Consider the following 24,854-nt stretch of genomic DNA (forward strand, 5'->3'; position numbering starts at 1 on the left):
ACGTTAACAGTTATTACAAATAAAATTATAAAAATAAAAATTTATCAACAAACCTTACATTGGCGCTATTTGTAGCAATTTAAACATTGAGTTTTGGTTTAACCTTTAAACAAAACAGAATTTAAAAGTTTGGTTATGTACCAAATGACAGAAAAGGAGAATATTGACTATCATAGGTCGAAATGAAATATCAAACTTTTTTGAATTATTAAGTATTATTAACTTTATTTAAAAGAAATATGAAATATGACAATTAGCTAATCCACAAAACTTATAATTTTATTTATTTATATATTTTTTTAAATTTCTTATAAAAGCAAATCTTTGTATATTAATGAAAAATGTTTGTTCCAGTAAAAATGCTTACTGGCTGTGAGGCAAGGTTTTCCTTTTAAATTATTAAGAAAGTTTATTACCTTGGAATTGAATACAAGTCAAATATACTGTCCCACACAAGCTGAAAATGATCTGGGTGTACCCATGAAGACACCAAATGTACAAATCTTGGGGAGGTCAAACACTAAATTGGGCTTCAGACTACTTCAGGCTGATTAATTCTTACGTAAAACCATGTGGACTTCTTAAAGCGTTGGAAACGTTATGTTTTAAAACTCTCCTCATGGACTACTGTATCCAACAGAACGGTGATTAACTAACTCACTGAACAAAGACTGCCAAATAGCATTTTGAGTTTAAATTCACCTCTTAACTCACGAAATTAAGCAAAAAATTTGCCGGTTTTAAAAACTATTTGCCGAGATCTTATCTCTCGATTCCAAACTGCTTCTCCTAACTGCTAGTACACTTTACACTATGACAAAAAACGAATAACGAATAATCATAACGAATTTTGACAAAATCCGGAACCAAAACAATGAAACCGGCAGACTTTGCAGCTGTTCCACCGAGAGTGATCTCATCCTTAATAATCTTTCTCTTCTCCACATTACTTTCCCACTAACCTAAGTGGAAAATGTTCATATTTAGTTGACGCGTAATATCCAAGCGGGATTAAGATAAAAAGAAATAAATTTGTGTTATTATAAACAGACTAAAAATGTTTATATTATCAATCTTAGCGACACAAAAAGATTGAGAATATTTTTCGGTGTTTACTTTCTTTAAGGAATTACTTTCTTTAGGGAAACGTACAAAATCCTATAAATCCTCGAAAAAGGACCTTACGCCCTGAGTGGCAAAACCAACTGCTGTTTACTTCCTTCTGTCAAAGCTCAAAAACATAAGTAAGAAATAATATTTTTGAATTCACCAAGAACCTAAATTCAAGTTCAAACCTTGTTCTATAATTTTCCGATAAGTATTTTGGGCTTTTTTCATTTTAAAACATTGTTTTTTAATCGTTAATGAAGCGCTTATGACAGGACGCGCGCTGGGGCTGCGACATGTTTAAGAGAGGAACAAGATATCTGACGCACGTTTTTGCGCGTTTTAATTCTCATTATACAAATAAGTGCCCGCACTGCCATACGCGCTTCATAAATAACTAAAAAAAATGTTTTAAAATAAAATAAGACCAGAATTTTTATCGGAAGCCGATAGAAGAATTCTTGAGCTAAAATTTAGGCTATTGATGAGTTTAAAAATATTATTTTTTAATTGTGTTTTTGAGCCTTAAAATTCATCATTTTGCATTTTGGTCAGTTTTAAATTACTTATAACTCGAAAACGACCAACTTTAGAGAAAATTCACAACAGACCTTCACAATGATCCAAAAAATCTAAAAAAATTGTTCAGACCGAAAAATTTGATCGTTACAATTCGTTTAAAAATTGTTTAAAAAAAGTTGATCGTTACAATTCGTTTAAAAATTGTTTAAAAAAATTTGAACAACTTTTGGCCTGAGCAACCTCTTGAACCTTATTTTGGGGTATCTCATGAAAGTGGTTATGCAAAATAAATCTCACGATAATATTTTTCGCGTTGTCCAACTCATGAATTATTGAAATGTGTAAAGTCTCAGCTAGATTGACCAAATATTTTGTTTTATTTAATTTTTTTATCCCGAAGGGCGATTATTTAAACAACTGTACTTGTCCAAACAATGACTCAACAATATTTTATCCAAATTGTTATTAAAAAACCGTTTGAAAAAAAGCTGACTTTTTAGCTTATAAACGTTTACATTTAAACTTTATTATTTTTTTATACCACGTACTTGTAAATAGGCTCTAAGTTTTATGATCAAATATATAGATGGCATATTTATACAGAGAAGGCTCAAACAGTTACAGCCCGTTAAAGGGAACGTACTCGTAAAATATCGCCACGTCAAGAGAGAACTTTCCGAGCTCTGTTTTTATAGAATGGAACTTTAAATTGAAGCGCACCCTTCATTTCACTTTCCGGAAAACGAAAAATCATAAAATCCCGAAAAAATCAATAAGTTAAATTTTTTCATAAAAAAAGTGAATTTCGTAAGAAATATTTAAATTATATTAATTAATGTATATTATTTATATTAAATTAAAGTAAATTATTATAAATTACCCGCAAAAATAAGGGTTTTTGCAATTATCTCGGTCAATTGTTCATGTATTTGATTAATTAAGAAACTCGCCAATTTAAGAACTTTTTAAGATATAAAACTTTTATTTGAACTATTTTTCTCTACAACTTATAAAAACCGTTTTATAGGCAAAAAAATGTTTTCACTTTTTATGATTGTTAAAAAAAAACAAAGCGAAATCAGGTATACGTCTTCAAGAATTTGTCATCATTACTTGAAATACAGTAAAATACTTGTTTAAGTTGTTTATTTATCCTGTTTTCATCCGACTTAAAAATAAAATTATTTTATTTTAGGAGAGTTTTTAGGCCCTCTACTTTTTGATGTACTTTAAACGTAAAACGTTACAATCCACAAGGAAACTAAGTTCCTGTAGTTGGCTGTATACCATGTAATAAAAAGTTTTCCAATAAAATCCTTTATAAAAAGGTATATAAAAAAAACCCAGTCGGGCTATGTTAAAAAGACAGTCTTTTTTAACATAGCCCGACTGGGTTTTTTTTTATACCTTTTTAAAAAGGATTTTATTGGAAAACTTTTTAAAACGTTACACTTGTCATGCGCATTGAGAAGGAAATAAGGGATATCGTTTTTACTTAAAATCGTTTTTGAATGCTTTCAGAAATTACGCTAACACAAATTAACGTTAATTGACATTTGACAAACGTAACCTATAAAACGGCAGTTCGATAACCTATTTTATTTGAAGCATTTGCCATAATGAAAGAATGTATTCAAAATATATTAAGACGACGAAAACACGGAGAACTAATAGATTAAAATTTGATAAGAGGCTTAATTCTTCACAATATTTTTGATCCTGTAATACCTTTTGCATCAAGACCACATTTTGTGTTGGAAACATTTAAAGAAAAATATGGTGAATTAAATTTTCGATTTAAGAAAAGGGATATTCCTCGACTAACTCGATCCTTACGTATTCCAAATCATATGACATTTAGCTCATATGACTTTTTTTTTCGTTTTTTTACGATTTAGATATATGGCATTTGACAACATTACAAATATGTAGGTAATTCCTTAATAACGTGACCCTTATTTCTACCTAAATAAGGGAATACCTTATCCGCTAATAAAGTAATCCATTATTTTTCTGTTAATGCGCATGAGCAGAATAACGTATAACGTTTAACGTTACTGAAATAAGGGGCTTAAAAACTCTCTAATACTAATTTTCTTTAATCTATCTGGATTGCTATTTCATTCCATTAAAAACACTGTATAAGATCTGGTTATTCAGCTTTTTTATAGCTTTTTTCTGTTTCGCTTTTAGTTAATACCATAAATAAGTATAAGTATTTAGGATATTTTTGATATTTATCCTCTACACGTGAACCTTTTGCCGAAAATTTACAATTTGCACCATATGTGCTTTTTTGTCGCACAATTTGACGAAAATCTAAAAAAAAAAATATAGAAAACCATTTGAACTTACGAAAATATTAACAGTAATGATCACCACAATAATAAACAAGTAAGTTGATCAAGGATTTCGATAAATAAAGAAAATTAAAGTAGTTGGACATGCCAAATTTATTTCAAAAAGAAGACGTTCGATCAATGTGTGCTTCCAGTCATCGAACTGAACAACCTTCCTAACTCAGGCCACAGCAACCAAACTTAGAGTTGCATAAAGAAGAATATAATGCGCTACTTGAACTGACTCTCAGAGACAGGGTTCTAAACGAAGAAACAAGAAGAATGACATGTGTTACAGATATCATAGAGCGCATGGCATGGCTGAAGTGCAACTGGGTGGGCCATATGGCCAGAATGAATTACGGGCTGTGGACCGAAAAATTTACAGTTTGGAGACCACGAGCAGATAGAAGAAACAGAGGTAGATCATCTACACGATGGACAGACGACGCGCAACGTCAAGAGAATCGGTGGGAATTGATGAAATGATGATAAAAGTGGTTATACTTTTTGATATACTTGAGGAAGTGTGGACAGCATTACGAGAGAAAGGAATAAATTAGCTACAAGGAGGTGTTCAACAATGCAAAAACTACTTAGTCACACCATGAAAATGTGGGAGAGAGTAATTGATAAATCAAATTATGAAAAATCAAAATATTTGAATCTTTTTTTGAATTTGTGCAGGACAAACTACCAACACATGCCATTTTCGTTAAAAGGCAGCTGATAGAAAAATGTGGGAATAAATATATAAACATAGAAAAAAAAGACTTAAGACCAGAAGACTAAAGATATTTACAATCAATTTTATGTGAAGATAAGATTGCATCAAAACTGAATACTTCATCATTATTTCTTCTTATTATTGTGAAATTAGATAACAGGTAAACTTAAAAATAACATTCCATGGTGTTTAGTGTATAGCTTCATCGACCAGCTCACTTTTATCTGGTTCGGCTGGAGTTGACAGTTAGATAAAAGGATATATCAGGATTTGGCACTGACAGATACTGTGTTAGGACTTTTCGTACGTTACTGCTATTAAGCAGAATACGTTGAGCCGTGAGACACTTCGAAACTCCTGCTTAGAAGAGGCTAACTTATCTCACATCCCCGCTACTGCTACAGTAATCTCTTCAATAGAAGCTCAGTAAGCCTACTCAGACTAAAACTGAAAGGCATTCCAATAATTTAGTTTAATACGGTTTGTGTATTTCCAGAATAAACATTTTAATCTCATTTCTGTACAAAATCCGTTCCAAATGTTATTCCTTTGAGATTTAGATTGATATTGATTTAATTTTTATAATTAAATGTTTTATTAACTAACGCTAACAAAATAAAATATCCATTTCTCTGTTTTATTTAAAATTTAATCTTACCTTCTTATATTTTAATGGTAGTCCGTATCTGCATTAGTTTGTACTGGGCCCACATCTAGCCCAACAAACATTTCCGTGAAAAATGAACAACGTAATTATAAATGCTGGCGGCACATCGGGTGAAAACATTTATGGAATTCGCAATGCTAATAATATAATTTAATCTTGACTGTTAAGCAATATAAATATTTTTAAGAAATTTAGCGTCCCCAGAATGCGTAATCCACGTTAGATTTACGACCATCAGTTAAAAACTAGTTTTTTTACCATATACGGTATACTTTTAGAAAAGAGAAAAACCGTTGGTGTTGTGGTTAAGTCAATATTTATTTAGCAACTTGATGGCAGGAGGAGCGGTGGGTGATGAATAAATTTAACACATTAAATTACAAGATTAAAGCAGTTTATTAGTTCCAATAACTTAATGGTCAAATAAATTATAAAAAATGTAAGTATTGATGCAAAAGTTACATAGCGCCAATATTATTTATAATCTAAGCATTTTTAGGTAAAAAATCAAGTTCTGTTAACAATTTCACCATATTGAAGTTGAAATATCTTCTTGATACTTTTTATATGTTTATTATCAAATATAAATTTATAGTACCCTTCACATTTGTTTTATAGGTAATTATTCTGGTATTTACTTATAGTTAGATACAAAAAGTTCTCATTTAATAGACTTTTATTTATAATTACCATTAATAATAATACAAAAACTAAGATACAACTTACTTAAGATTGCCTGTAGGCTGTAAAAATGTCGAGCTATATAAAAATTTTGATTTCGTTTGCCGATTCATTTTAACGGCTTTATTTTAGATGAGGCGTCTTAGATTATCTGTGATTTTAAAAAACGAATGTAGTCCAAGCCGTAGAGACAAAATAAATGAGTTCGAGCATTAATAAGTGAATTTTTAAAACCAGCACAGCGTTTTAAAGGAAAATGCCTGGAGTAACCAAAACTGAAGTGTTTGCAAATCCAAACTGTTCGTTATATTTTTTTATGGTACTTTTAAGGTACAAAAAAACGATGTTTTTATTATTATATTATTATAGTATTTTTATTGTATCAAATCAGTATCTTAGGGTAAAATTAACAAAATATTAAATGAAAGTACATAAAAAAGCTTTAATTTGACCTATACTACATTTAATTGGACCCAATAGTTTATGCAAAATTAAGGATTGAGAGTCCGAAAATGTGAATTTTTTGTCATTTTTAAATTAATAACACTATAAGTTTTCTTCCTGTTTTTGTGTAACATCAACAATTAGTTTTTAGGGTTATGACAACGGTGTCAAATATCTTGTGTCATGTGTCATGTATTGTATTGTTTATGAGAGGACCCTTGAACGCGTTGGACGTGCTCTTTTATAAATATTAAGTAGTGACATAAAATGTTTAAAAAATGCAAGTGTTAATCATAGTAAGACAATTTATCTAAAATTCATGCTTACATTTTTATTTATAATTTTTAGTGTATTGATTTGTGTACTAGGATATATCTTATTTTATTCTATTTATTCTCTATTTTTAAGTTTTACATCTACATGATTTCTATTATTTCTTATTTATGGCTTTGAAGTAGGAGCGACTTTTTCGTTATAAACTTAATAAGCTACAGCTCTCCCTATAAAATACGCACATTTTAAACTAATTGATTCTTATAGCTGAAGTAAAGACAAATAATATTAAAAAAGTTTTTTACGAATAAAAGAAGTGGAGTTAGCTTAATTTGTTTAAAAAATCACAGCTTCTGTATTTATAACAATTAAGAATTAAAATTGGTACCATTTAACAGTTAGAGGTCTATATTTGATAAGGATATTATTTTTAGTTCTAAAAAACCGCTATTTATAGTAAAAAACATGAGTAAAGTGGACTGTTTTGGACCAATTTCGCTTTATTTTTATTTGGGGTAGCGAAGAATTTTGTGAGCATGGCGATATTTTTTTGGTTGCGATTTACGCTTTAGTGACTATTAAAATGTCTTTTTTAAATTACTCTTAATCATCTTTATTTTACACAATATATGACATATTCGCACCTTGAGAAGAAGACTGTCCCAATTCAAAATATATCATTTTACAAGACAGACATTTTATTGTTTGAAGCAAAATGTAAAATCCAATACCTAGATATTGATTTGTTTTATCTGATATAAATAGGAAACAACATCCTACATAAAAGTAAGTTTTAGTATTTTATAAAAATATATTTTTAAAGAATTATACACATTATTGTGACTTGGTATTTTTTTTTTTTCAAAAAGAGTTCTATTTTTTGATTTTGGTAGAGGTACTCAAAATAACTCCGATTATTGTGGTTGTTTATTATTAATTTTTTAAACTTATAGATCAAGATTTTCCTATAATAAAACACAGTAGCATAATTAACGAACATTTATTAAGTTACAGCTGAGTACAAATAAAAAGCTTGGTTCTACTTAAATAATTTTTTTCGCTGAATTTAAAACTGAAATAATTATTACTAATATTAAATAGCATTAGCATAGCATAGCAATAACAATAATTAAATTTCATCCTAGCAGGATGAAATTGATTACTAATATTAAATAGCATTAGCATAGCATAGCAATAACAATAATTAAATTTCATCCTAGCAGGAATTATCAGAGCATGGTAAGGAAGCCCTAAACGTGAAAACAAATATTTTCCATTAGGAAAGCCACAATAGAATGTCTTCGATTTGGACGCTATAGCGACATCTGATAGTAAATTTCGAAAGAAGAAATCCGAAGATTTTTATTAACGGAACCAAAATTCAGATTTTTGCTTTAATATGTGCCTTCTAGAAATTTGCAAGGCAAAACAAACAATGCTAAAATATGTAATTAATTATTATTGTTTGAGAAAGCATATTGGATGTAAGAAAAAAGTCTTCATTGACTTCATCTAGCAATTGTTTATATCAGCTGAATTTAAAATCGGTAAAAACTGATAAAAATTGTGATACTGTTTATTTATTATATTAGATGTACAAAGTAACAACAAATCTTGTTTTTTAGCACACGAAATGCCAGGACGGCCATTGTTCGCTGATTTCAATTTTAATTGTACTTGTCTTCTCATTTTTCTATTATATCTAAAACCTTAAATTTATCTTTGAAATTGTACTAATAAAAAATATCGCTTCCACGTTTAATTAGAATGACAGTAATATCTTTCCATTTTACAATCTCACCTAAGGTATTTTATGAAAAATTTGATCGTTTTCCAATCATTTGCTTTATGTCCTTCACATCTTTTTTTCATTTTTTTAGATGTCTGAATAACAATGAGTCATTGTGCTGGAACAAAAATTGTGCCAGAACGTAAAGCTATTTTTTTTTGTTTTTCTATCAACGAGTGGATCATGTTACCTTCGTTTTGAGTATGTCCAGTCGGTAGAAACTTGTGTGTAATGGAATTCACAATAATTTTTTTTACTGTTTAGAGAAAAGCTAACGGGATTGCCTGATTTTTATTTTGCACAGGACAATTTTCAAAATAGAATATGCCATCTCCATTTTGGCAATTGTTCTGTAGAAAATATAGAAGACAAGAACCAATTTCATTATTGCCTCGTCTTGCCTGAGCTTCATTTCACACATAGCAAAATCAAGTGGCATTTCCTATATCATAAATTGTAAAATTTAAAGTAGAAACTTGTCTTATAATAGCTGAACGATGCATCTCCAATAACCAACACCTTTATTGCATCAACTGCATCGATTTGGCTCTGAGGTTGGGTTTAACTATTTTCTCAGAATGAAAGGTATCAAACCGTTTTTACAACGTTAACTGATGAAGTCGACATATTCCTTGATGAAAAAATGTTGTTCAAGAGTTTACTGCGAAAATTTATGCCGTGAACAACTGCAACAGTGTAAATGATGCAAGAAACCGTATTATTCTGAAAACTTATGCTGCTAAAGAACACAACGCACAGTTTTTAAAAATTTTTTTAAGTTTTGACTAAAAACTGTAGCCTGAAAACTGTGGTTGGCATTTAGATGAGCAAGCAAGCAAGCAATTTGATTAAACCCAGCCTGTGAGACATGTTCACCCCTAAGGATTACGTTTGGGTGTAACAATTCATTGGAGCGAGGTGTATTAACTCGAGTGAAAACAGGAGTCACTCCACCGTGCTCCAATGCTCTGGACTATCCCTTTCCCCCCTATAGCACCCTGATGCGCGATAGGGGCACAACTATCAGCCAAATGCTCTTCATGTGGGGGTTCTGGGTAATAGAACCCCAACATGGTTTCCTAACCGAATTCAAAACTCAGGACAGCACATTGTCGCTATAGTCCTGTTATCTGAATGTGGCTTTTTTGGTTTTTTTGGTGGCCGAGGCCGTTTTTTGTGTTTTTTAATTTTTTGTTGTAGGTAGCCCTGAAACAAAAATCAGAATTAGTACAATATCTATATTATAACATTCAAAATATATACAAATATGAGACAATATAACCATATAGAGTTTGTCCTCCTAAGGTAACTGGATCCACGTTGTATTTAACGATTGTCCACGAGTGCTATGAGCTACGAACTATCTTCATTCTATTTTTTTGAAGTGTTTTCTCTATGGTGTGATTGTTAATTTTTTCTCTAGCATTATGATTTTATTCTACTATTTGTTGTTTGTTCAATTGACATATCTTGTCATTGTGTTTTTTTTTAAGTGTTTTCTCTATGGTGTGATTGTTAATTTTTTCTCTAGTATTATAATTTTATTATACTATTTGTTGTTTGGGCCTTTTGTGCTTCCATCTGTGGGAAGCGTCGTACCTCATTATCTCTCGCAATATGTGACTGAGATGGTTCTCTATCTCCGCGAACTTTGTCCTAGCTTTTTCTTTCATTATATCAGTCACTCTGATTTGTTGTAGTTCTCTAAAGAGAAATCTTTCTGCAACGATCTCGGTACGTTGACTGCTTCTCTTAGGCTGTTGTTATATGCCGCTTGTATTTTCTTTTTTGATGTATTACATATGTGTCCCCATGCGAGAGATCCATATGTTAGTCTAGGAAGAATTATACTATTTATTATTCTTAGTTTTCAATCTGAGTTTGCTTTTTCTTCCTGCTAGGCCTCTTATTGATGCTCTTGCCATGTTGACTTTTTGTACTGTGACGTCAACATGTTTACTAAACGTTAAGCCTTTGTCCATGATTACTCTACTATGTATGACTACGTATTTGCTTTTCTACTCGATGCGATTATCTTGCACAGTCACCTGTTCTTCTAGTTGTTGGTGCCTCTTTTTGAAAAGTACAGCCTGTGTCTTTTCTGAGTTTATAGCGATTTTCTATTTTAAACTCCATTCTTCTATGTCGTCTAGCGCTGTTTGTAAGTTGTTTACCGCTATATCTATATTTCTGTGTTTGGCCGCTATCGCTGTGTCATCGGTATAGAGGCTTAGTAGTGTACTTGGTGTTCTAGGTATGTCTGCTGTGTATATCGTGGACAGTAGAGGTGACAGTCCACTCCCTGTGGCACTCCAGCCTCCGGGTTCCCGAGGTCGGATAGAACTTGTCCTATCCGAATTCTGAAACTACGATTGCTCAAGTACGAAAAATTAGTCTTGTCATTGCTCCGCTGTAACCGTATCTTCTCATTTTGTAGATCAGTCCTTTCTGCCAGACTCTGTCGAAGGCTTTGCTAACATCTAGGAAGGCAGCTCCTGTGAATTGTTTATCATTGAATCCAGCTGCTATGTACTCTGTTAACCTGAGTACTTGTAGCTCTGCAGAGTGTTCTGATCTAAAACCGAATTGGGCTTCGGGTATTATGTCTAGTCTGTCCGTTTCAGCTTGGAGTCTGCTGAATATTACTCTCCTCACAATCTTGCTGATTGCAGGTAATAAGTTTATTGGCAGGTAGTATTTAGATGATTATTTAAAACCAACAGGATTTATTGGGGACCAAACCCCTTTGAAAGTGCAAAACATTCTCGAAATAACGGAAGATGATGACGAATATAGCGAAGGCAATAATGAAAATTTTAGTTTCAATAATTTAGAAGTAGAATAAAAATCACTAGTTGAAATCAATGTTTTACAAATGTAATATTTATATTGTAGTTTAGAATAAAAAAAATTTTGTATTGAATAAAATATCTTTAAAGTCATTTTTTAATTATTAATTAATTATAGTCCGAACAAAATTATATCGGACAAATCTTGTTTTTTATAATTTTTAACATACTAAATTATGTATCAAATAATTATTTCTTAACAATAATTTTGCTACATTATTTGTAAATTATGAGTCTTATAACGTTTTATACATCATGTGTATACGTAGCCAGTAGATCTCGCATATAATTGTATAAAGTTGTCATTAATCATAATTGATAGAATCATTCGTTCTCATTGTACAGTTAGATTCCTTTCAGTAATTACCAAACATTAAGAGATGCAACAATGTTATCCAATATCTGTTGAGGAAATAAAAATATTCACAACACTCAATAAATCAATATAAAATGAAGAAAAAATTATTTTTTGTAGTATTTTTCTTTCTTTCTGTAAACTTTTGGTATCCAAATATTTTCCTGACGTTGTGCTCGACTGTTTCAGCATATATATATATATATATATATATATATATATATATATATATATATATATATATATATATATATATATATATATATGCTTTCTGTATTTTTCCGGGTTTGACTCCGCGTTAACCATTATTTTGACGACGTTTCGGCAAGGTCGCACTTGCCATTGTCAAGTCAGGTAGTAGCGTTTCTCGCTGATGCTTGAAGTTAACCACATCAGCTATGTATCATGTAAAACTTAAGTAATGTAAGTGAAGAATATAAATAGATTAGAAGCGATACAGTTGTAATGTTATGGTTGTATACTAAAAATCAAGTGCACAGCATGCATTTCCAATGAACGTGTGCTAGAACCCATACACAAACAGTGAGTACTGTGTTAGCTGCGGTTAATCATTATGTCTAAAATAGAAGAAAAACGCTGCCATCATTCTGGCTTAACAATCCTGTGTAGGTCCTAGCCTTCTCAAGAATTTCTATTCAGTCGTCTCTATCCATTGCCTTCCTCCGCCAAGCACGTATTCCCATATTTCTCATGTCTTCATCGATGTTATCAAGGAAACTTGTTTTGGGTTTTCCTCTTCTTTTCTGACCAATGGGTCTATCAAGGGGGAAGGAGGAAGAAAAACGCTGGGTCGGACGAAAATAACACAATGTTAAACATAGGACAGATCGAACAATCGAGGAATTGTTTTATGTAACTACCGACCGAAAAGAATTTCAACAAATTAATATTATGATAGTCAAAGATTGAAAACAAGCATAGCACACAAAGAACAATGTGATAATCTTAGATAAATAATGTTATCATGCAACTGGTTCTTTATAATACTACACAATCGATTATATTCAATCTTCTTTTTGTAGTGCCTCTCCGTTTCGGATGTTGGCGATCATCATGGCAATCTATATTTTGCAAACTTCTGCTCTGAAAAGGTTTTTGATTGTTGTGTTAAACCAAGTACGTAGCGATTTCTTGCAGGTAGCGTCTGTGAGAATGCACGACTCAAGTCCGTACAACAGCATAGGAAAGATATAACATCGTAGTAACCCGATTTTTTTGGGTACTGATAAATCATGGCATTACAATAGCTTTTTTTGAAAAGCAAATCTTGTTTTCTCTATCCTACATTTTATTTCTAGGGAATGGTCCCAATTTTCATTGACGTTCGTACCAAGGTAGGTGTATATTTTTACTCTTTCTATTGGTTGACCATTCACACTGATTCTTTCAATTTGCTGTTCCTTCTTAGAGATCGTCATAAATTTTGTTTTATTAACGTTCAGTGAAAGTCCATATCTCTGACTTACTTAGCGTATCTGATGTTATTAATACATTCTCCGTTAATCGAATTCCGGCTTTAACATCCTTTACTGCTTCTTAAAAGATTTCCTCAGAGTATATGTTAAACAGAAAGAGTGATAGTAGACATCCCTGTTGGACCCTACGTTTGATTTTGATATCATGGGATTCTCCTGTCTCTGTACAGATAGAAGATGTTTGATTTCAGTAAAGATTGCTAATAATTCTAAGATCACAAGTGTTTATTCCAATATTTGTTAATATCTCCATTAGCTTGTCGTGTTTTACTTTATCGAACGCTTTATAGTAATCAATGAAGCATACATAAATATCGCAATTCACATCTCTACATGGTTGAAATAGCACTTATATGCTAAAGGCCTCTATCGTACCCACTGCGTTCGAAAACCAAACTGTGTACGGCTGATTTTTTTCTCATAGTCTATATATCCTTTGATGTATGATTTTTAGATATAACCTTAAAATGTGACTTCAGCCATGATCTTGGTATGACTCCGTTTAAATCTATGTTATTGAATATTTTTCTTAGTCGTTGAGTACAATCGATGTTAAATAGCTTTATGAGTTCAGCATATGTATTGTCAGGTCCAGGAGCTTTGCCATCTTTCAGTAGTGATATTGCTTTTTCCTTTTCATCTAATGTGATTGATAAGTGGTCATTACAGATGAAGGACGGAGGTTGTTCGGACCTATTATCATCAAAGAGTTCTTCTATGTATTTGGTCCATATGCATATTTCTTGATTTTTATCTGTGATGATGTCCCTCTTGTTGATCTTGCAGTTTGCTAGCTGTGTTGGATTTTTAAAGACCTGCTGCTAGTTTTACCTTTTTATGCATATTAAATGTATCGTGAAATAGGAATCCACGATACATTTACAAGATTCATTTATAAGATATTCCTCGAACAAATATTAAAACCATGGAAAAGGAAATGTGAAGGGATGGGAATACCAATCCGGGACAACTTATTGACACATTAAGCTTTGCAGATGACCAAGTGGTAACGGATCAAGATGAAGAAGATCTGTGCTATATGCTTCGAAAATTATAAAAGGAATACACAAAAAATGGACTGGAGATAAACCTAGAAAAGACCAAATATTTAACAACAGAGCAAGAACCAGAGAGAAACTTGGAAATGGACGATAATAGGGAAATTAACGGCAGTGACAAATTCAAATATTTAGGATTCATACTCTCAAAAAATGGAACCACCGAGCAAGAGATAACCAGCAGATTAGCAGAGACAAGAACATGTTGTATTAAACAAATGAACAGGGTACTGTGGGATAGACAGCTTAGCAGAAATACAAAGAAGAGAATTTATAACACCTTGGTACGCAGTATAATGACCTATAGAGCAGAGAATTGGGTAATAAATAAACGAAACCAGTCCAAAATCACAGCAACTGAAATGGAGTTCATGAGAAGAAGCTGCAGAGTGACAAAAATGGATCGCATCAGAAATGAGGAGATAAAACGAAGAATGGCAGTATGCAGTTTAATTTGGTATGGACATGTGAGAAGAACAGATCATACAAAGTGGATAGCAAAAATTTTGGATTGGAGCCCAATAGGAAGAAGGAAAAGAGGTAGACCCCGAAGATCATGGAGGGATGAAGTGGACGAGGCCATGGAAAGACGAGACCTTAGAGATGGAGAATGGCAGAACAGAAAGGACTGGAGACGTTGCCTGAAAGAAGGAAGGCGGCGACAGCTGTAAAAATCCTTATATAGATAGATAAATGTATCGTGTTTTTGTATTATCTCTATCTCTTTACACTGTGTTTTTAACCAATTTTCATTGGCCTTTCGTATTTCGGTTCTTATTTGTCTCTGAATATTTTTGTACATTCTTTTGTGATTCTTTGATTTTCTTCTTTCTTCTATGAGTTGCAGTATATTGTCATTTATCCAACTTTTCCTCTTCTCTTTATTTTCCATCAGATGTTCTTCTCTGATCTTGTTAAAGGTTTCACATATATTCTGAAGTGATCCTTCTGGATCATATGTTTGTTCCATGTTACTTAGATTTTGTGAAAGGATCCGTGCGACTGTCTCCTTTGTTTCTTTATCTTTTAGTCTTCTCATATCACATTTTTTGTTACTATTCTGTTTTTGCAACCTTTTTAAATCTAAACCCAAATTTACGATTAACAGGAATATGATCTGACGATACGTCAGCACCGGAGTAACTTTTGACTGATAGGCATCCATTGCAGAATCTCTTATTTACCATTATGTAATCAATTTGGTTTGAGCCCTATTCAATAATGGCAGTAAAATTCCTTTATTACTAATTCATTATCCTATACAACCATCCCAGTAAGGCACATCAAAAATTGTAACAAGACGATCTTAAATTTTACTCTAAAATATATTTATATACTTCATATGTATATTCGAATTGCCACTACGAATGAGACAGATAGAACAATTTTCAAATAAAAAAAGCTCAATCTGTAATTTTCAAAAATTGGTTTACTTACAATCGAGAATGATATTGTTAAATACAACTTGATTCATGTTTTTCTTTAAAATCTCAGGACACACAAACAGTACTAATATGTATCGCTTGTACAAACAGTACTATAATAATATATATTATCTTAATTAAAAGGTACCTACCTCTTACAAGTTCGTCTCTGCATGCTGTGAGATAGCGCAAGAAATAATTAATTTTTCATTTGCTTATCTCACACACCTCTGGGCATATATTTACAAATACATGGTACTTACTGCTCTTTAGATAGCAGATGCATGATTTTACATAACTTCTGAAATAATGTATTTAGTGTTTTTAAAACATAATTATGTCGCACTTTCTACAAATGTAATTTATACTTACGGAGTGTTCACCATTTAGTTGAAAAGAATTTAATTTGTATTACTGTGTGTAAGTTTTTTCATTATTATAATTCGGTTGAACGCTAACAACAAATATATAGGGTGATTCCTTAGGTGTCCAATTAGATGCTTTATAGAAACTTGGTATCTGGTATGAGTGAATTTTCCCCTTAGAAGGACTGTGAGCCATATAGCTAAATCTGGATAATAATAATGTTGATTTAGGAAGCTTACATAGATTACAAGAAACTTAAAAACTCACTAAAGTAAAGCCATTATAAAAGTAGCACTACTTGTGCGTGAGACTTAAAAATATATATTCAATGAAAGAAATATTAATATAGCATGTAACAAAACTGTGAGTACACAAATGTAAGTGCATGACATTTATTGCAGTAAATTCAAGAAATGTAGTTTTTAATCAAAGTTTATTTAGATATTTATTATTTATTACTATTGTCCATTAATCAGTTCTTCATAGAATTATTTTGTTTTGTTTTCAATCCATTGTTTAATTTCATATTTATATCTATGTTTTTTATAATTTTTAATTTGTTTTAAATTCTATGGTAGACAATTGTATAATTTGGGCCCTATGTTACCAACATGTCTCTAGAGTATGGATTTATTACATTTCAATAAAATTACATTATTTCTTGAATATCTAGTTTGATGGGCATGATTGTTAAAGTTTAATATTATTTTTTTTCATGTATATATATAAATGTTTTGTAACAGAATAATTTTCGTACAGTTAAAAATTGACTTGCATTATATAACAGCTTGCTAGAATATCTTAAATTTTCCCATAAATGATTCGAATTAGCCACTTCTGAATAATGTTTATAGAATGCAAGTAATTATTCCGTATTCCACCCCATCCTAAAAGGCCATAGGTAAGTTGAGATTGTATAAGTTCATAATAAAGAATTCGTAAATGAGTAATCCGTAAAATAGTTTCGAAACACAATTCATTTCATTTCATTTCATTTTAATTCGTAAATGAGTCATTCCTAAAAATTGCTTTAAAAATTTGAAATTTGATAGTAGCCCTGTTAATTTAACTACTATATTATTTGCTTGAGAATTCCATCGTAAATGTTTATCAATTATTCATCATCATCATCCAGTCTTTATTTATCACGGCTACTGCTGGACATAGGCCTCCCTTAAACTCCTCAATTCTTTGCGATTTTGTGCTCTTTGTTGCCAATTTTTCGTGATACGCCTAATGTCGTCAGCCCAACGTGTAGGTGGTCTTTCTCTACCACGTTTGTCTGCTCTTGGCCTCCAATGTATAATTTTGCGCATCCGTCGTGAGTTATGTATTCTCGCTACGTGGCCTGCCCAATTCCATTTTAGTTCCGCTATGCGTTCCACAACATCAGCAATACTCGTCCTTCTTCGCAGATCTTCGTTTCTTATTCGGTCCCGCAACGTCACTCCCAACATAGATTGTTCCATTCGTCTCTGTGGCACTCTCAATTTCGAAGCCGTAGTCTTGGTTAGAGTCATGGTTTCCGCCCCATAGGTCATGACTGGTAATACGCAATGATCAAATACTTTTCTTTTGAGGCTAATTGGTATGTTGGCCCTAAGTGTATCTCGCAGTTTTCCAAAGGCTGTCCACGCTAAAGTAATTCGTCTTTGGATTTCGCATGTTTGGTTATCCCTGCTGATTTTTATTTCATTACCCAAATACGTATATTTCTTCTCCGGTTCTACCACTTTGTTTTGAATAGTTAAATGGTTATTGGGGACCATATTTTTGTCATAAACTTAATTTTGGACAAGTTCATTCGAACATGCAAAGTCCAATTCATTTAACACATGGATGCACAGACCGCGGCCCGCGGGCCGCATGCGGCCCGCCGGCCGAATACTGGTGGCCCGCCGACAGCAAAAATAATACTCTTGTACATTCGAAAACTATTGAATTCTATTCCAGAATAAAACCAAAAAAAAATATGTTCGAAAAGTAATTTGAATCTCGCGCGCGCTATTTGAATCTAGTGCCCAAAAATGCTAAGTCAAGTAACATCGCTTGCTGCCTTTATCATCATCATTTAACCCGGATCTATCCACTGCTGGATATAGGTCTCCCTCAGTCTTTTCCATATTTCTGTTTTGTGCTGTTTGCATCCAATTTTTGTCGATCCGTTTTATGTCATCAGACCATCTTGTTGGTGGACGACCTCTACTTCGATGTGCTTCTTGTCTCGGTCTCCACTGTATTATTCGCTGTGTCCATCTGTTATCCGACATTCTAGCTATGTGCCCCGCCCAGTATAAAGCTGCCTTTATATAAAGTTTAAAATAGTAGAGAAATCAAGAATGTTCTAGCGCGGTGCGAGCAAGCGAAATAGCAGTAGTCCCGAATTCCCGATTGCTCGCGTAGGAATACGAAGCTTCCACAGTCGTATGCACAGAGTACAGTTACACGTCGATTTACTATTGCAGTGTTAACCCGTCAAGTGCCGTAAGTAAAACTCTGTTATTAATAAGTGTTTCCCTACCTATTTTATCAAATTTAGCTTTAATGTTGGCCAAATATTAAAATAAAACAAAGAAATTACTATTTTTATCAGAATTTCTCTAATTGTAATAATTACGTCATTATTTCAGATATAAAATCTGTATAAAAATCTTAAAATTTCTTAGGAATAATATTCAATCAATTATTTTTGATAATTTAAAAAAGGATGAGTAATTTAAGTAGGTCCTTAATTGTTTTCAGGTGCTGTGTTAATCCTAGCCAGGATTAGAACGCAACATGGAGAAGCCAGGACCTAGTAAAAAACGTAAGGTTAAAGATAAAAATCGGCAGTTTCAAGAAATTTGGACTGAGAAATACTTTTTTGTATGGTCGCATAACAAAGTCGTTTGTTTAATTTGCAAGAATTCTGTTGCGATTGCAAAGGAATATAATGTAAAAAGGCACTATGAAACGCAGCATCCTTCTTTTACCAAGTTTACAGGCGAATTAAGAAAGCAAAAAATGTTGTCTTTAAAACGGGAGCTTATTGGTCAGCAAGCTATGTTTACAAAACCCATTCAAGATTCAGAAACAGCTACAGAAGTTAGTTATGAAATTTCTCGAATGATAGCAAGGCGAAGTCGCCCCTTCAATGATGGCGATTTTGTAAAAGAATGCATAGAAATTGCCGCTAAGAAAATGTGTCCAGAAGCATCAAAAAAGTTTGAGAAAATTCAACTGAATCGTATGACTATCCAAAGACGAATAATATCTTTGTCAGGTAATATTGCGGAACAATTAATTGAAAAAACTAAGATCATTGAATTTTTTACATTAGCACTCGACGAATCCACTGATATTAGTTCCACAGCTCAACTTCTCATATTCATACGAGGTGTTAATCAAGATTTTGAAGTCTTAGAAGAGTTATTAGGAATGTGTTCATTGAAAGGTCAAACCAAAGGAGTTGATATACTCAATGTTCTTTTGGATGGTGTTCAAAAACTGATTTGGACTTATCAAAATTATCAGGAGTTGCGACTGACGGTGCTCCTTCGATGATTGGTGTCAATTCCGGGCTAGTTACTTTGCTGAAAAAGCATCTGCAAGAAAAAAACATAAACGCTGAAGATCTTATGCAGTTTCACTGCATTATACACCAAGAAGCCCTCTGTTCTAAAAAACTAACTAGCCACTGTAAGGTGAATAAGTCGTGGATTGACACTGGAACGATTTCTAAATTGAATAGAAGAAATTGGAATATTTCTGGCGGAAAAGCAAAGGGATGTCCCGGAACTTAAAAATCCTGATTGGTTGTGTGATTTGGCTTTTTTAGTTGACATTACAAATCATTTGAATGTCTTGAACACACGGCTTCAAGGCAAAAATCAACTGATATCCCAGCTCTACGCTCATGTATCATCCTTTCAATGCAAGCTGACACTTTTCAGATCACAGTTGAATTCTGGAAATTACAATCATTTTCCGAGTAATAAGAAAATGGCTGAAAAATTCAACAAAACTGCGATTAATTTCAGTTATGTAGAAAAGCTAGATATTTTGATTCAATCTTTTCAAGAAAGATTTTCGGAGTTTAAAAAAGTGAAACCTCTGTTGGACATATTCAGCAATCCTTTCACGATTTCAGTTGAAAATGCGCCAGAGTCAATGCAGTTAGAAATTATCGACATTGAAAACGACCAAGATTTACGCAACAAATTCAACGAAGGAGACTTGCAGAACTTTTACCGCTGCATTGATAAAAATATGTACGAAGAGTTGCGCATAAACGCTCTGAAATGTGCCAGCTTTTTTGGTTCTACCTATATATGTGAACAAACTTTTTCAATACTAAATAATAATAAAACAAAAAATCGAAACCGCCTTGCAAATGAAAGTTTGGAAGCAGTTTTACGTGTTGCTACAAGTAAATTTGAGCCAAATATAAAAAAGATTGTAAGCATTATGCAGTACCATGCTTCAAATTAATAAATTATTTTTCAATTTTAATAAATTATTATCAATTCTTTATTGTCTTTAATTACCTATACTTCTGGCGGCCGGCCCGCCATCAGTTCATGATTTGCCCGAGTGGCCCCTAGTCTTAATAAGTCTGTGAATCCCTGATTTAACATATCAACATATGTGATAAGGACAGTGTCATCTGCGAAACGGAGATGGTTATGAATAATTTCGGTGACAATGTATATCCTTGCATTATCCCACGTTTGACTTTTATTGGTCGGGTTTTATCGTGTATCTTAACAATTATAGTGGAATTTTTGTAAATATTGTAAATAAGTTCACTATACCTATGGTTAATCCTGCTGTCATTCATTGCTTCTATAAGGCTGTCTCTTTCTATCGTGTAGAACGCTTTATGAAAATCTATGAAAGTGAGGACAAGAGGTTTGTTGTATTCTACAGATTTTTCAATGAGCGTCTTTACTGTATGGAGGTGATCATTGGTACCATAATTTGATCGGAATCCTGCCTGCTCTCTCGGTTGGTAAAAATCTAATTTACCTAGATATTTTTAATCTCGCATGTATATGGAATTTAATCTTTTGCATTGACTTTTAATGAGCCAAGATTTGGGACGTTACTTACATACGATCTAAATGGCATATATTTTGTTTTATCTACATTTAAGGTGAGCTTATTACACTGAAACCATTTCTAAATTGTAGCAAAGTCTGTTTCCGCTTTTTGTTTTAAATTACCCAATTCTTCCCTTACTAATTTCTCCATCTATATAAACATGTTGTTGCTTTCTAGGGTATTATATGCAAGCCCTATAATACCATATTTTTTAAGTTTAGTTAGCAATATTTTATGTGAAACAGTGTCAAATGCCTTTGATAAATATACAAATATACAAAGAGCTGGTCTTGCATTATCAAGAGCTTTGTAGATATTAGCTGTTAGATTTAGTATATTAATTATTAACATACTAACTAAAATTATAATTTCCTTTATAATTTTATATTCTAATTATTGTATTTTGTCCTACCGCTAATATCCCTCAGTGGTTGATGCGGTTAATAATATTAAAAAAAAGTATATATTAAATAAATAGTACGTTTTAAATATCTATCTTTCAGTATTTGTTTTGTATTGTAGGAATTAGTTATTATAAACACTTTGTTTATAATTCTCAACAATTAGCAAATGGAAATGTACGTTTAGGAGATATTACATTCAGATTAAAGTTTCAATTAGATTCAATTTGTATATCGCATAGAATAACAACTACGAGTATCATATGGACTATGCCTTACACATCGGATATTTCAAGGATATTAATTCAAGATTTTATATAGAGGATAATGAGATAAAATTGTAATTAATAACTGGCTTTTCCGCCACTTTAATGTCGTTATGTATTGATATCTCTTTTACTTGGAATGGCTATTAAATATATAAATATGTAAAATAAGACGGACCTTAAATTGAAAATAATATTTTTTTATCAATATATTTTTCGTCAACTATTAAAGAGAGTTATAATTGGGTAAATACATGACATATGGCACCGTATGTAAATACGAGAATATATTTAATGTTGCGTAGCCATTGGCTATGTAAGGATAGTCGTCTCACGAACTTTTCAAACGATTTTTCTGATTAGGTTGGCCAAGGAAAATTAAACCTTTTATTTTTTAAATTTATGCGTAATTAGACACCAAGTGCCAATATTTTGTACATTATCATTATTGATTATGTTTAAAAAAATAGGGTTAAAAGGAACTACAACGTTTAATTGTTATTGTTTTATGTGGTCAAGGAACCGATAAATATGAAAACATTGCGAAGTGTTCTAGCCCTTTAAATGCAATACATTTAAAGGGCTGCTTTTTTGAGAAAGGGATGAATTAGTCCCTATGAACTAGTGTGAATTTGGGTAAATTCTATGCACTTTTAGTAGGTACATATACATTTATAGAAAAGCTGCTCAAAATTAAATTTTCTATCGAAATGTCACCTATTGGAGTCAAAAATAATTTTTTTTGACAAATTATAGTCAAAAAGCGAAACAAAAAAAAAACAGGAATACACGCGATTTTTCTTTTTCATATGGTCAATGGCCTATCTATAAAAAAGGAGACAAAACGGAGTGCAAAAACTATAGAGGTATAGCAATATTAGAAGTAGTCTATAAAATATTTGAAAAATTATTAGGAAAAGATTAATAAAATATGATAACAAAGTGATTGGAGAGTACCAGGGAGGTTTTAGATCAAGAAGAACAACTACTGATCAAATAAGTATGTTAAAATTAATACAAAATAATAGATATGAACAAAAGTTAGGATTACATGTGCTATTTATCGATTTTAAACAAGCATATGATTCTCTAAATCGAACGATGCTATATGAGGCCATGATAACATTAGAAATACCAGAAAACCTTATAAGGCTAGTGAGAATGACGCTTAGGAACACGATGAATAGGATAACAATGGAAGGAAGCTATTCAAGACAGTTCACACTGAATAGAGGTTTAAAACAAGGGGATCCGCTATCAACGAATTTATTTAACCTAGTATTAGAACAAATCGTAAGAAGATCAAATATAAGCACAAACAGGACTATTTTCAATAGCAGGGAACAGTGCATAACCTACGAGGATGATGTGGTGATACTAGCGAGAACAAAAAACATTTAGAAAAAGTTATCCAGAAATGTGAAGAAAAAGCGAAAAGATACGGATTAATAATAAACCAAACAAAAACGCAATATATGGAAATGAGAGGAGACATAACAAATAACAAATATATTAAAATGATAGTAGATAGTAAATAGTAGATAATAGACAGTAAGCGAGGGCCAGGCAGGAGAAGACACTCGTGGCTCCAAAATCTGCGGAAGTGGTTCGGGCTCACATCAGTCGAACTATTCATGAGCGCCGCAAACAAGATCAGAATTGCCATGTTGATAGCCAACGTTCGCAACGGACAGTGCACTTGAAGAAGACATCAAAATGAAAGGAGCAGAGACTGTCTACAGGTTTGAAAAAGTGTCAGAATTTGAATACTTAGGGGTAACCATAACGAACACGGGAAAAGAAGAAAAAGAGATAGACAAAAGATTAATGAAGGGAAGCAGAGCGATAGGGTCACTAAATACATTATTGAAAGCAAAAAATGTGTCAAGAACAGCTAAACTGCGAGTCTAAGAGACAGTAATTAGGCTCACAGTGATGTGTGCCAGTGAAACGTGGATTATGAACCATCGGGAAGAACAGAAAGTAGAGATCTGGGAAAGAAAGATACTTAGAAAAATCTTCGGAGGAATAAAGACGGCAGAGAATTTTTGGAGAAGACTAACGAATAAAAAAATAATGAGGATGTAAAGAAAACCAGCAATTACGGCAAAAATACGAGCCCAAAGAGCTAGATGATTTGGTCACACAATACGAATGCCAGAGAATCGAAATATTAAAACAATACTAAAGGACGGAGACATGGGGAAAAAAGAAGAGAACGTCCCTAACAAGAAGTGGTTGGAAGCAGTAAAGCAAGACTTGTCAGAAATAGGCGTGAGAAATTGGAGAGAGAAACAAGGGGCCAAAAAAAATGGAGGGAAGTAACCAAGATTTTAAAAGCCAGGGGCCTACATGGTTAATGGACCCCCAAATATGAAAAAACCGCGGAGTGCTACCATTTAAATGGGTGCGTTTTTGAGAAAGGGATGAATTAGTCACTATGCACTAGGGTACATTTGGGTAAACTCTATGCACTCTTAGTATATACACATTGACAAAAAAGATGCTCAAAATTAAATTTCCTATCGAAATTTCACCTTTCAGAGTAAAAAATTTTTTTTTTGACAAAAATATAGTCAAAAAACGAAACAAAAAAAAAACAGGAGCGCACGCGATTTTTCTCTTTTGTCACATACATTTTTTTCACGGGGGTATAGGTATAGGAACTGCTTTACAAAAAAAACTTACAACCTTCTCTTCAAAATGGTGTTTCCGGATTTACAGTATCCGAGATACGACTTTTTAAAGTTCGCCAGTTTTTGCAAACATTGTTCTACAAGTGTTTTCTCCGCAGCTTTAGTTATAGGTTTGGGTATATATTTTAGGTAAAATAATTACCTTTAAAATGGTTTACTGTAGAAGGTTCTAAGACAAATTTTAAACAAGATACGGTTCTTCAAAATTTCTACTGTAACAAGATTATACTTGGCAACCCTGTCAACCATTGTGATGTAGGATGCTGTCAACGGTTGTCTGCCATATTCATTGGCATTGTCATATTATCTACA

General features: G+C 32.4%; 2 protein-coding genes across 2 annotated transcripts in view; both read left to right on the forward strand.

The window, feature by feature from the left end:
- Nucleotides 1–24,854, forward strand: part of form3 (FH2 domain-containing protein formin 3) — a 507,951-nt gene that overhangs the window by 23,077 nt on the left and 460,020 nt on the right. The gene's annotated exons all lie outside the window — the stretch shown is intronic.
- LOC140444570 (EPM2A-interacting protein 1-like) lies at nucleotides 18,876–19,640 on the forward strand. Its single transcript, XM_072536331.1, has one exon. The coding sequence runs from the start codon at nucleotides 18,876–18,878 to the stop codon at nucleotides 19,638–19,640; it is 765 nt and encodes a 254-aa protein (XP_072392432.1).

The sequence above is a fragment of the Diabrotica undecimpunctata genome, chromosome 6, assembly GCF_040954645.1.
Source record: "Diabrotica undecimpunctata isolate CICGRU chromosome 6, icDiaUnde3, whole genome shotgun sequence".
NCBI lineage: Eukaryota > Metazoa > Arthropoda > Insecta > Coleoptera > Chrysomelidae > Diabrotica > Diabrotica undecimpunctata.

Coding starts and splice junctions, on each gene's coding strand:
- LOC140444570 (XM_072536331.1), top strand. CDS start 18,876: ATGGAGAAGCCAGGACCTAGTAAAAAACGTAAGGTTAAAGATAAAAAT.